Raw genomic sequence first — 14,126 nt, 5'->3', positions numbered from 1 at the left:
GGGTAAGCTACTACAAACAGCATAGTGAACGCATTATTGTGGCCAAGATAGATACGAAGCCCACGCCTACTACAGTAGTACAAGTTTATATGCCAACTAGCTCTGCAGATGACGAAGAAATTGATGAAATGTATGATGAGATAAACGAAATCATTCAGATAGTGAAGAGAGACGAAAATTTAAGACATGGGTGACTGGAATTCGACAGTAGGAAAAGGAAGAGAAGGAAACGTAGTAGGTGAATATGGAATGGGGCTAAGAAATGAAAGAGGAAACCGCCTGGTAGAATTTTGCACAGAGCATAACTTAATCATAGCTAACACTTGGTTCAAGAATCATGAAAAAAGGTTATATACATGGAAGAACCCTGGAGATACTAGACGGTTTCAGATTGATTATATAATGGTAAGACAGAGATTTAGGAACTAGATTTTAAATTGTAAGACATTTCCAGGGGCAGATGTGGACTCTGACCACAATCTATTGGTAATGAACTGTAGATTAAAACTGAAGAAACTGCAAAAAGGTGGGAATTTAAGGAGATCGGACCTGGATAAAGTGAAAGAACCAGAGGTTGTACAGAGTTTCAAGGAGAGCATAAGGGAACAATTGACAGGAAAGAAATACAGTAGAACAAGAATGGGTAGCTTTGAGGAATGAAATAGTGCAGACAGCAGAGGATCAAGTTGGTAAAAAGACGAGGGCTAGTAGAAACCCTTGGGTAACAGAAGAGATACTGAATTTAATTGATTAAAGGGGAAAATACAAAAATGCAGTAAGTGAAGCAGGCAAAAAGGAATACAAACGTCTCAAAAATGAGATCGACAGGAAGTGCAAAATGGCTAAGCCGGGATGGCTAGAGGAGAAATGTAAGGATGTAGAGGCTTATCTCACGAGGGGTAAGATAGATACTGCCTACAGGAAAAAAGAGACCTTTGGAGAAAAGAGAACCACTTGCATGAATATCAAGAGCTCAGATGGAAACCCAGTTTTAAGCAAAGAAGGAAAAGCAGAAAGGTGGAAGGAGTATATACAGGGTCTATACAGGGGCGATGTACTTGAGGACAATATTCTGGAAATGGAAGAGGAGGTAGATGAAAATGAAATGGGAGATATGATACTGCGTGAAGAGTTTGACAGAGCACTGAAAGACCTAAGGCGAAACAAGGTCCCGGGAGTAGATAAAATTCCATTAGAACTACTGACAGCCTTGGGAGAGCCAGTCCTGACAAAATTCTACCTAGCCGGCCCCGGTGGTCTCGCGGTTAAGGCGCTCAGTCCGGAACCGCGCGACTGCTACGGTCGCAGGTTCGAATCCTGCCTCGGGCATGTATGTGTGTGATGTCCTTAGGTTTAAGTAGTTCTAAGTTCTAGGGGACTGATGACCACAGATGTTAAGTCCCATAGTACTCAGAGCCATTTGAAAATTCTACCATCTGGTGAGCAAGATGTATGACACAGGCGAAATTCCCTCAGACTTCAAGAAGAATATAATAATTCCAATCCCAAAGAAAGCAGGTGTTGACAGATGCGAAAATTACCGAACTATCAGTTTAATAAGTCACAGCTGCAAAATACTAACGCGAATTCTTTACAGACGAATGGAGAAACTGGTAGAAGCCGACCTCGGGGAAGATCAGTTTGGATTCCGTAGAAATACTGGAACACGTGAGCCAATACTGACCCTACGACTTATCTTAGAAGCTAGATTAAGAAAAGGCACACCTACGTTTCTAGCATTTCTAGACTTCGAGAAATCTTTTGACAATGTTGACTGAATTACTCTCTTTCAAATTCTGAAGGTGTCAGGGGTAAAATACAGGGAGCGAAAGGCTATTTACAATTTGTACAGAAACCAGATGGCAGTTATAAGAGTCGAGGGACATGAAAGGGAAGCAGTGGCTGGGAAGGGAGTGCGACAGGATTGTAGCCTCTCCCCGATGCTATTCAATCTGTATATTGAGCAAGCAGTAAAGGAAACAAAAGTTCGGGGTAGGTATTAAAATCCATGGAGAAGAAATAAAAACTTTGAGGTTTGCCGATGACATTGTAATTCTGTCAGAGACAGCAGAGGACTTGGAAGAGCAATTGAACGGAATGGACAGTGTCTTGAAAGGAGGGTATAAGATGAACATCAACAAAAGCAAAACGAGGATAATGGAATGTAGTCGAATTAAGTCGGGTGATGCTGAGGGAATTAGATTAGGAAATGAGACAAAGTAGTAAAGGAGTTTTGCTATTTGGGAAGCAAAATAACTGATGATGGTCGAAGTAGAGAGGATATAAAATGTAGACTGGCAATGGCAAGGAAAGCGTTTCTGAAGAAGAGGAATTTGTTAACATGGAGTATTGATTTAACTGTCAGGAAGTCGTTTCTGAAAGTATTTGTATGGAGTGTAGCCATGTATGGAAGTGAAACATGGACGTTAAATAGTTTGGACTAGAAGAGAATAGAAGCTTTCGATATGTCGTGCTACGGAAGAATGCTGAAGATTAGGTGGGTAGATCACATAACTAATGAGGAGGTTTGAATAGAATTGGGGAGAAGAGGAGCTTGTGGCACAACTTGACTAGAAGAAGGGATCGGTTGGTAGGGCATGTTCTGAGGCATCAAGGGATCAGCAATTTAGTACTGGAGGGCAGCGTCGAGGGTAAAAATCGTAGAGGGAGACCAAGAGATGAATACACTAAGCAGATTGAAGAGGATGTAGGTTGCAGTAGGTACTGGGAGATGAAAAAGCTTGCACAGGATAGAGTAGCATGGAGAGCTGCATCAAACCAGTCTCTGGGCTGAAGCCCACAACAACAACAACATGTGCTGTGTCAGGTTAAAGGTCTGTGTACGTCAGTTCTTTCCTGCCCTGAATCCATCTTACTGTAGGATGAGAAGAGGTTCGTCCAGTACTGTTATGCGGTTAAATAACAGTCATTCGAAAACCTTGTAAAGATGGCACAGAAGTGATATTGGCCTGAAGTTCTTTGCATCTATTGGCTGCTTTCCAGGTTTCAGAACAGCAACAACTTCAGTCTTCCTCCAGATTTTAGGGATTTGGCATCGTTCCAGGCAGTTGTTGAAGAGCTGTAAAATCCATTGCTTGGTAAGGTTTCCAAAGTGACGAATCTGCTCCATACGCATATCATCCGGTCCGGCTGCTTTGCCTGTCTTACTATTTTTATGGCGTCTTCCAACTCTTTGATAGTGAATGGGTTGGACAAATTAGATGTTTTTTTCTTCGACATTTCTTTCAAGCTTCGATATTAGAGTTACATGTTCCGACTACAGTACGCTCGCATATCAATACCACCCTACAGGCATTTCACAGTTGGCAACGAAATAGCAAGTGTCCGTGAGACGGCGACGGCAGTCGCGCAGGATCTGGCGGTCCCAGTGGTGTACACCCACTGAGGCGTGGCTCCAGCGGCTCTGGACTACGAGCACACTTTGCCATCGCACTGTGGGACTGCCGGCGCCAGATGCTCACCCCACTCGCACGTGGAGCCTTCGCGCTATGACGCCATCGTCTGTGCTCAGTATAGCGAGCCTCATCCTAGCTGCCATTGATAGCTGGACTCTGTTTCTTGCTCCAGTAGTTGTAACGAGTCTTCGTATTCTTGGAGAAATACAAGTAAATCTTCTGTTTGTTGTGTTAACTTACAGTATTTGCTAACCATTTCTGCTCCTGTCCAGCTTTCCTACAACGACAGTTGCCGCGCCTCTCTGTACGAAGTCGTACCCAACACATACGTATTAAAGGGTGTGTTCAATGTGTCGATCTTACAGCTGAATGCAGTACTGTATCCGTATTTGGTATCGAATTACTTCGAACACCTTTGCGTGATTTAAAAATTATTGATGAAGATTTACAGTTTGCTGCTCCAGTTCTTTTTTATTTTGTCTCACAGTAGAAATAAAATTTGCTGATGCTCTATCATGAATGTACCACACGCCCTGACGTTGCTCAAAGGAAATATCCCCAAGTAGTCCTGGAGAATGACGCAACTGTGCTTCTGCCGAAGTACGCAGTACCTTTTCGACAACGCTACCAGTTTTGTAACTAGGAAGAGCTTACAAACAATGAAGCCAACTATCTCTCAAAACGTTCATTTGGAGGCCCATGATACGTTTTGACTTCTAGTACTGTATATTTCCAGTTGTCTCAATTTCTGTCGTTAATATTGCCATACCATTTAAGTGTGATTGGTCAGATTCGACTTTTATGTCATTCTCAAGCGAGCATTTTACATAGCACCAATGAATTGTATGTATGAATGCCTTGTGCAAGCTTCCGGATTGACCTTTAGTTCTAAAATGGCCATTTGTACGTAAAATCACAGTGGATAACATACTCATCCAAACAGTTCATCGAAGCACCAGAATTGTATGTAATGGAGTGTTTGAAAGTCTGTATCTACGAATGCACTAACACGTAGTGTGATTCCGAGCCGGCCGCTGTGGCCGAGCGGTTCTAGGCGTTTCAGTCTGGAAAGGCGCGACCGCTCTGGTCGCAGGTTCGAATCCTGCCTCGGGCATGGATGTGTGTAATGTCCTTAGGTTAGTTAGGTTTAAGTAGCATTTGAACCATTTGTGATTCTAAAAAATGGATCAAACTGCAGAAGGCGACTGCTGAAAAGATAAAGTACAAGTAAGATCTAATGAAGATTTTGACTATGTGATTTCCAAATCACAGGCAGTTATATTCATATTATTCAGCACTCTATACATTGTCTTCCAATGGGACGACACGCTGAGGTTAACTGTTTCCTATTATTGCAATCGCCTCGCTCCGTTGTCTCCTTATTGTCTGATTCCTCCATAGACTGTGTGGTAGACGAGGAGCCATAATTCTAACAGGAAACAAATCAAATGCTTTTGCATATTGAAGGAAATCCCAAAATGAAGCGGGTCGAAGTCTCTGGGGGTGGTCTTACAGAAGGATACTGAAAATTAGGTGGTTCAATAATAAATCTGAAGGTTCTCCGCAGAACAGACAGATAAAGGTGTATAAGCAAAACACTAATAACGGGAAGTAACACGACGATAAGACACATGTTAAGAAATCAATGAATAAGATTCATGGTACAGAGGGAGTGATAGGGGAAGCACTTGAAGGAGAAGACAAGGACTGGAATAAATCCAACAAAGCATTGAAGATGGATGCACATGCTGCTTTGAGATGAAGGTACTGACACAGGAAAGGAAATCGTTGGAGACGACAGTATCAAACTCGTCAGAGTACTGATTATGCAACGAAAGTGGAACAGTGGAGTAATAGTTTGTATGTGGTCCGATGAACCCTATGACAAGCACTTAAGTGTGAATTGCAGAGTAGTCATGTAGATGTAGACGCTAATGGCAAGTGACGGGGTGTTACAAGGCTTCACTATAACATTGACATGTTACCATCCTGTTCTCTTATTTCCTTTGCTCGACAACTGGCCCATAAACAGTTTGCAATATTGTTTTGGTGTTTGGGCGAGATAGGTGCGTTTGTGGGAAATGGTGATTATAGAAATCACGTGCGTAGTGTACGTACGCCGTATGTGGAAGAGCATGTCTGATCAACAGCTGTACCATAATCAGACAGATAGACCAGCATTATGGAGTAAGTCAGACACCGGTATCACTTGAAACACGGGCAGGGATTCATTGCGGACGTACTTTCCACTACGGCAACGGGTTTTTCACCATCTTGCCACCATCTTAGATCTCTTATAATTCATTCTGTTTACGGATGATACTGATTTACGAGAGACGGTATCAAGCACCACATCACTGATGCATGTCTGCACATGTTGGCAACGAACCAGCGGTACCAGTTTGCCTTGATATGTGGAAGGAATTATTGGTCACATCTAGGTACAACATATTACTCTTCAATGGTGAGGTGCACCTGCACTTCTTGTCAGACATACGAGGCCTGTTCAGAAAGTAATCTCCGATTGATTGCCAAATTGAAACCACACTGAACATCAGAAATATTTTACTTGTAACAATTAACTACACCTTTCAGCTACTTCTCTGCGTAGTCGCCGTTCTGACTTAGACTTTTGTCATAGCGTTGTACCAACTTTTCAATAGCCTCATCATAGAAGGCAGCCGCCAGTGCTTTCCGCCAATTCTCCACGCTGGCCTACACCTCGTTGTCTGTGTCAAAATGTTGTCTTCAAAGACAGCGGTTCATGTGACCAGAGATGAAACTCAGGGGGAGACAATTGCGGACTGTATTGTGGGTAATCTCACATTTCCATTTGAAAACGATGCAGGAGCATCTTCATTGCCCCTGCAGAATGCGGCTGAGAATTGTCTTGAAGAAGAAACAGCACGACAGTTATGTAATGTTAGCTGCATAGCTTCAGGCGAAATTTCTCACCAGGCCCTCGTACTTGGCGGCAGACACTATTTTCTAGACATCTTTACGCACTCATTGCGAGCTCAGAAATGAGAAGAGCGACGTGATGCTAACTGGGGTTATACTAGAGACACTACCCAACACATCTGTGCAAAGCTTTATCGGATTTTCATAGTCGTTTCCATTTCGCGACCGATCGGAGCTTACTTTCTGAACGCCCCTCATATATTCACTCCTTGGTGAAACGAAGGCCTTCTTGCGAAGAACAAAAGTAGTATTTATTGAGGCAACCTCGCCGTGGGAGAAACAATGCTATTGTAGAATTTGTGTTCGCAACTGATAGCGGTTATAAGCGAGAGTAATACTCCACAACAATTACCTGGAGAAGAAGTTTTGCTTGTAAAGTTTGTCAGTGCTGCCATACAATCATTGTTTCACACAGTCGCAGTATAGAAAAGGCTAGTCAAGAAAGCAGCGCAGGTTAGCTTTTAGTGGTCTGTGGCTTCAGTGATGGAGCACTCTGTTCGGTAGGGCGAAGACTTTTCTTTTTAGATGGGAAACGGAGAGGATAGAGATACCATCATGGAAGATCAAAACTGAAATGACCTGAGGGACATTTGTACGCCGCGCCTTGCAGGTACGAGCACAGTGCTCCGTGGCCTGCGTCAGTTCGACTGTTACGGTCATTGCGATGATGAGATACACATACGCTTTAGTCACTGACAATGAGCATCATTTCGACCAACACAGAAAAGGCTACGTTCGTAAAGTTCTGTTTAACTTCACTTATCTTTGAATAATAGTAATATTAACGCAGGATATTTGTGGACTGTGATTCGTTAACCACTATGGTGGTAAAGCCTTACTCCTCACAAGGCGCCTCGACAACTTTTTCCATGATGGATAGATTGTTAAGACAGTCCAGTTCCATGTAACAACCAACGCAGCCCAAACAACATGTGCAGAAACTTGGACAAAGTACGAGGTGCATTCAAGTTCTAAGGCCTCCGATTTTTTTTCTCCGGACTGGAAAGAGATAGAAACATGCGCATTGTTTTAAAATGAGGCCTCGTTCATTGTCAATACGTCCCAGAGATGGCAGCACCGTACGGCAGATGGAATTTTACCACCACCGGCGAGAATGAGAACTGTTTTAAATACTTAAAATGGCGACGTTTTCCTTACTTGAACAGCGTGCAATCATTCGTTTTCTGAATTTGCGTGGTGTGAAACCAATTGAAATTCATCGACAGTTGAAGGAGACATGTGGTGATGGAGTTATGGATGTGTCGAAAGTGCGTTCATGGGTGCGACAGTTTAATGAAGGCAGAACATTGTGTGACAACAAACCGAAACAATCTCAGGCTCACACAAGCCGGTCTGACGACATGATCGAGAAAGTGGAGAGAATTGTTTTGGGGGATCGCCGAATGACTGTTGAACAGATCGCCTCCAGAGTTGGCATTTCTGTGGGTTCTGTGCACATAATCCTGCATGACGACCTGAATATGCGAAAAGTGTCATCCAGGTGGGTGCCACGAATGGTGACGGACGACCACATGGCTGCCCGTGTGGCATGTTGCCAAGCAATGTTGACGCGCAACGACAGCATGAATGGGACTTTCTTTTCGTCGGTTGTGACAATGGATGAGACGTGGATGCCATTTTTCAATCCAGAAACAAAGCGCCAGTCAGCTCAATGGAAGCACACAGATTCACCGCCACCAAAAAAATTTCGGGTAACCGCCAGTGCTGAAAAAATTATGGTGTCCATGTTCTGGGACACCGAGGGCGCAATCCTTACCCATTGCGTTCCAAAGGGCACTACAGTAACAGGTGCATCCTACGAAAAATGTTCTGAAGAACGAATTCCTTCCTGCACTGCAACAAAAACGTCCATTCGGGCTGCGCGTGTGCTGTTTCATCAAGACAACGCACATGCACATCGAGCTAACGTTACGCAACAGTTTCTTCGTGATAACAACTTTGAAGTGATTCCTCATGCTCCCTACTCACCTGACCTGGCTCCTAGTGACTTTTGGCTTTTTCCAACAATGAAAGACACTCTCCGTGGCCGCGCATTCACCAGCCGTGCTGCTATTGCCTCAGCGATTTTCCAGTGGTCAAAACAGACTCCTAAAGAAGCCTTCGCCGCTGCCATGGAATCATGGCGTCAGCGTTGTGAAAAATGTGTACGTCTGCAGGGCGATTACGTCGAGAAGTAACGCCAGTTTCATCGATTTCGGGTGAGTAGTTAATTAGAAAAAAAATTGGAGGCCTTAGAACTTGAATGCACCTCGTATTCACATCACTCGTAGCGCCATTGCGGGTAGGCTGGTCCATTCGAACGAGCGCGGCAGCCCATGATGTGGCGTGTGCTGGACGTGGGTGTCTCTTGGATCACTTGCTCTAGGCCACAAGGCATTATGTAGTCCAGTGGAATGCACTACTACCCATAGTGCTGTATTGTGTGAAGAGAGAGCTTCCAATGCAGAATCCAAGTACTGCTGGACATATGAACAATGTTTTTTCTATTTATTACCCTATCAGTGATAGACTTCCACAGTTCGTACCCATCGTTAAAAATCACTGAATATAGTAGAACAGAAATGACGACAGAAGAAAGGATAACATCCTTACTCTTCCTAGCCAACAGGTTGCAGATTATATGACAGAACAACGTGATAGACTCACCATACGTGAGCACTTACGCACAAGTCACACTAACACTCAAGAAAGAAAATAGAAGTAATCCGCTGAATTGCAGACCTATATCGCTAAAGTCGATTTGCTCTAGGATTTTGGAACATACACTGTAGTCGGCCGCTGTGGCCGAGCGGTTCTAGGCGCTTCGGTCCGGAATCGCGCTGCTGCTACGGTCGCAGGTTCGAATCCTGCATCGGGCTTGGATGTGTGTGATGCCATTAGGTTAGTTCGGTTTAAGTAGTTCTAAGTCTAGGGAACTGATGACCTCAGATGTTAGTGCTTAGAGCCACATATACTGTGTTAGAACATTACGTGTTCTCAAATAAAACGATTTATTGACAAACAGCCAACACTGATTCAGAAAATATCGTTCTTGTGAAACGCAACTAGCTCTTTATGCATACCAAGTAATAAGTGTTACTGACAGGGGATGTCAAATTAATTCCGTACTTTTAGATTTACGGAAGGCTTTTGACACTGTACGTCACCCGGGACTTCTAATCAAATTGTGAACTTATTGACTATCGTCTCAGTCGAGATTCCTGTCATAAGAGTCACAGATCGTAGTAATTGACGGAAAGTGGAAATTGGAAATTTGTGGTAATGTCTTATCAGTCCCTAAGCCTACACAGTACTTAATCTAACTTAACTTACGCGATGGACACCCAGACACCCATGCCCGAGGGAGGACGCGAACCTCCGACGGGGGGAGCCGCACGGAGCGTGGGAAGGCGCCCAAGACAGTGCGGCTACCCCGCGCGGCTGACGGAAAGTCATCGAGTAAAACAGAAGTAATATCTGGCATTGCCCAAGAAAGTGTTACAGGCCCTCTGCTGTTTCCCATCCACACAAACGACTTACGAGACAATCTGAGTAGCACTCTTAAATTATTTGTAGCTGACGCTTTTACCGTCTTGTAAAGTCATCAGACGATGAAAACAGATTGCAAAACGATTTGAACAAAATATCTGTTCGATGCGAAAAGTGGCAATTGACTCTAAATAACGAAAAGTGTGAAGTCATCCGCTAAATTTCGGTTACACGGTAAATCACACAACTCTAAAGGCTGTGAATTCAACTATATACTTAGGAATAACAATTACGGGTAGCTTATGATGGAACGATCACATAAATACCGTTTTGTGTAAGGCACACTAAAAATACACTGAGAAAATGCAACAGGTCTATTAAAGAGACTGCTTACATAACGCTTGTACGTCCTCTTCTGGAGTGTTGCTGTGCGTTGTGGGACCCGCATCGGGTAGGATCGACACAGGACATCGAAAAAGTTCAAGAAGGGCAGCTCGTTTTGTACAGGGGAGTGAGCGGCACGGATATGAATCACGAACTGGAGTGGCAATCATTAAAAGAAAGGCGTTTTTCGTTGCGGTAGTACCTATCTTCTCATGCAATTTGAATCAAAAAAATTGGTTCAAATGCGTCCCCTAGAACTTAGAACTACTTAAACCTAACTAACGTAAGGACATCACACACATCCATGCCCGAGGAAGGATTCGAACCTGCGACCATAGCGGTCGCGCGGTTCCAGACTGAAGCGCCTAGAACCGCTCGTCCACTGCGGCCGGCCCAATTTGAATCAGCAACTTTCTTCTCGGAGTTTGAAAATATTTTGATGGCGACCACCTACATAGGAAGTAATGATTATCATAATAAAATAAGAGCAATCACAGTTGTTCGTACAGAAAGTGCTTGTCTTCCTGCACTTTGTTCAGGAGTGAAAAATGTAAAGAAATATCTCGAAGGTGGATCGATGATCCCTCCGCCTGGCACTTAATTGTGAACTGCAGGGTTATCACTTAGATGTAAATGTAGATGTAAACGTGCAGCATAAAAAGCTTCTTAGGAATGCTGTAGAGTGTAAGGACCAAGATTTACACTCACAGGTTTTGTCGGCGAGCACCTGCCCCGCGCCGTCCAGGTATCCCTTGGTCTTGAGCTCCACCAGCATCTGCAGGTAGTCGTTGCGGTAGACACCTTCGTGCTGGCGGCGGGCCACCGTCTGAGACACCACACCGCGCAGGAACTTGTCCACTTTTTCCGGCACACACCTGTCACAAACGCCCTAGTATAACGCTGGATGTGTAAAATGACCACGATGCTGTTTCGTTAAATAAGTCTGTTCACATTGTCAGCCAGCAGATACACAATCTGGTGTATATTGTTTATTTATGTTAGGGACTAAAAACCCATGAAGTCAACATCGCACTTGCAAACTTCTTTATTTGGACTGATTACTAGTGTCGGTTAACAATCTAGCCATCTCGTGACCTAATAAATAAAACAGACTTTTTTCTCATTTTAGCAAATACAGCAGCTTACAGAACTGCACATAATACTGTATGTAGCAAGGTTTAAGAATATACAGGGTGTTTGGGGAGGAAAGGCAATATTTTAAACAGTGATAGTATAAGTAATTCTGAACAAAAAGTGTTATATGAAGATAGGTCCTCAAATGCTTTGTTAGGAAGGTATGGGTATTGAAATGAACATTAATTATGCAAAATTGATGTGCATAACGTGAACGTATACGCTATACAATTGTACCGTAACGCCATTTACTTGCAAACAATGCACGGGTACATGCCATGTTTACGCTATGCAACCTACCACGTTTTATGATCATGTGACGTACGCAGTACGTAGTACAATAACCAGTTGTGCCGTGTAAGCCGTGTTGTGTAGTGTACCGGCGACGGATCAGTTAGATGTGTAGTGTATGGTGTTAACTGTGTTCGTACAAGTGCTGCTAACAGTGCCACACGTCTACAGTAATGAGGAATACGCAGATATGGTGTATGTTTATGGCTTCTGCGACGGTAGTGCTACCGCTGCGAGAGAAGAATACCACAGGCGCTTTCCGACTCGACGATTACCTGATCGCAGGGCGTTTACCAAAGTGTTTATCACTTTGCGGGCAACAGCCTCGCTTCCAAGTAGGGATTTTTCGTCCGAACGTGCACGTCAACAAACTTTGCAAGAACAGGAAGAAATTATCGGAAGTGTTGAGCAAAGTCCCAGTACGAGCATGTGAAGAACGTCCCTGCTTATGAATGTCCCACAGACACGTGTATGGGAAACATTACATGCGAAAACTTGTATCCATTTCACATATAGAATTACAATGTCATGAGCAAACCTTAAAGTTTTTATTTCTTCTCTTTCTACTCCAAATTTTTCTTTGATTTCCTATACTGCTTTCTCAACGTACAGATTGAATGGCATTGGGGATAGGCTACAACCCTGTCTCACTCCCTTCGCAACCACTGCTTCCTTTTCATGCTCCTTAACTCTTATAACTACCGTCTGGTCTCTGCAAAAGTTGTAAATAGCCTTTTGCTCCATGTATTTTACCCCTGACACCTTCAGAATTTCAGAGTATCACAGTCAACACTGTCAAAAGCTTTGTCTAAGTCTACAAACGCTATAAATATAGATTTGCCTTTTCTCAAGCTATCTTCTAAGAGAATTCGTGGGGTCAGTATTGCCTCGCGTGTCCCTACATTTTTCCGGGATACATACTGATCTTACCTTATATGGAAAAGAATCGAAGTGTCAACTGAAGTTCAATTTTACCTCAATAAAAATATTACCGACATAAACAGCATGGCGCTATAAGCAACCCATGTTTACGCTGAATTCGGTGCCTCCTCTACTGGATAATGTGAACTCCAGTCAACAGAGTTAAGTCATGTATTCATTTTTTACGACGATAAAAGCTTAATGAAAGTGTACCACAATAAGTATTTACCACTGTGCTACTTTTAATACGGCCAAGAAGGAAAACAATTTCAAAGTTTACATATTGCTTTGGACAGACTTCCGGTACTAGTACTAACAATAAACAAAACTAACACTTTTATGACTTCATGTTTGAATGAGCAGTCGTACCTTAGGCGGAGAAGAGACGCCAAGCGGGGGCAGACATAGGCTATCATGAATCTGATGGCGCTGTTGGTGTTGGGCTCCAGAATCAAGTTGAACATCTCCAGCATTTCAGATTTTTGGTCACTGAGGGCGCCCCCTTTGATCCCCAGCGCACAAGAAGTCACTACGTCAGTCGTGTATCGCAAACATATCTCGTGGGCCTCCACACCATCTGAAACAGAAAAGCCCATGGCGCCTGTAACGGAGAAACCACGTCAACATTGCACTGTCCAAGCAATCCGTGGACAAATAGCGGTAGTTATATTGTTGCGACAGATAACCAAATGGGGTGTATAAGATGGGCGCTATGATGGATAGGTGCTGAATAATTTCTATTTTTTAAAAAGGATTCATGTTATCTGTTCAGTTTTATGAACATTAGACGTTTTCTAACATCTATTCGTACATATTTTACAATTCTGTTGCCCAGTATAAAAAAGATTAAAATGCAATTGAATTTTGTACTCTAATAATAATAATAAGGAAAACAACTTGAAAAAGATTCTGGATATCTAGGCGACAACAACATTTAGGCTCAGCAAGTGTGTAATGTAATGATTCATAGTAACTGTCAGTATCATCAGCTTTAATGCCAACAATATCATCATCATCAGTGTCGCATTTCATCATTATCGTCATGATCCATATCGTTTTCTTTAGTGTTATCACCACCACCACCTTATTTCAAATTCATTTATTAAAGCAGTTTTTAATATAAAATAACTGCCTATATCAGAAGATAAAACAGTAAAGCAAATCTTTGTACAAGACAAAGGTTTCTTTGATAGTTGTAATATATTCCTAGGCACACAGCCCTGTTGGAGGGAGTAATCCCTCGCCTTCTTTCGACCTTAAACTGACTTATATACTTATATGGATCTGCAGCCGTCTAGAACCAAATTATAATTATATATTAATACCTTCAGCTGCTGACGGTCGTTGATATATATCAACGGGGACAGGTGAAAATGTGTGCCCCGACCAGGACTCAAACCCGGGATTTCCGGCTTATATGGCAGACGCTCTATGCATCTGAGCCACCGAGTGCACAGAGGATAACGCGACTGCAGGGACTATCTCACGCACGCTTCCCGCAAGACCCACATTCTCACCTTCTATGTCCAC

The 14,126-nt window shown here is 43.2% G+C and overlaps 1 protein-coding gene across 2 annotated transcripts in view; it reads right to left on the bottom strand.

Annotated features, from left to right (window-relative positions):
- Nucleotides 1-14,126, bottom strand: part of LOC126199353 (probable cytochrome P450 6a20) — a 116,399-nt gene that overhangs the window by 27,110 nt on the left and 75,163 nt on the right. For both annotated transcript variants that reach the window (XM_049936213.1, XM_049936214.1), the window contains 2 exons: nt 12,966-13,173; nt 10,959-11,125 (listed from right to left, as the gene is read on the bottom strand). In XM_049936213.1, coding sequence (XP_049792170.1) covers nt 10,959-11,125; nt 12,966-13,173 — 375 coding nt within the window. The remainder of the gene's footprint in view (nt 1-10,958; nt 11,126-12,965; nt 13,174-14,126) is intronic.

Source organism: Schistocerca nitens, chromosome 8 (assembly GCF_023898315.1).
Source record: "Schistocerca nitens isolate TAMUIC-IGC-003100 chromosome 8, iqSchNite1.1, whole genome shotgun sequence".
Lineage (NCBI taxonomy): Eukaryota > Metazoa > Arthropoda > Insecta > Orthoptera > Acrididae > Schistocerca > Schistocerca nitens.
Note: the sequence above shows the minus strand (reverse complement) of the source record. Positions and strands in the feature narration are given on the sequence as shown.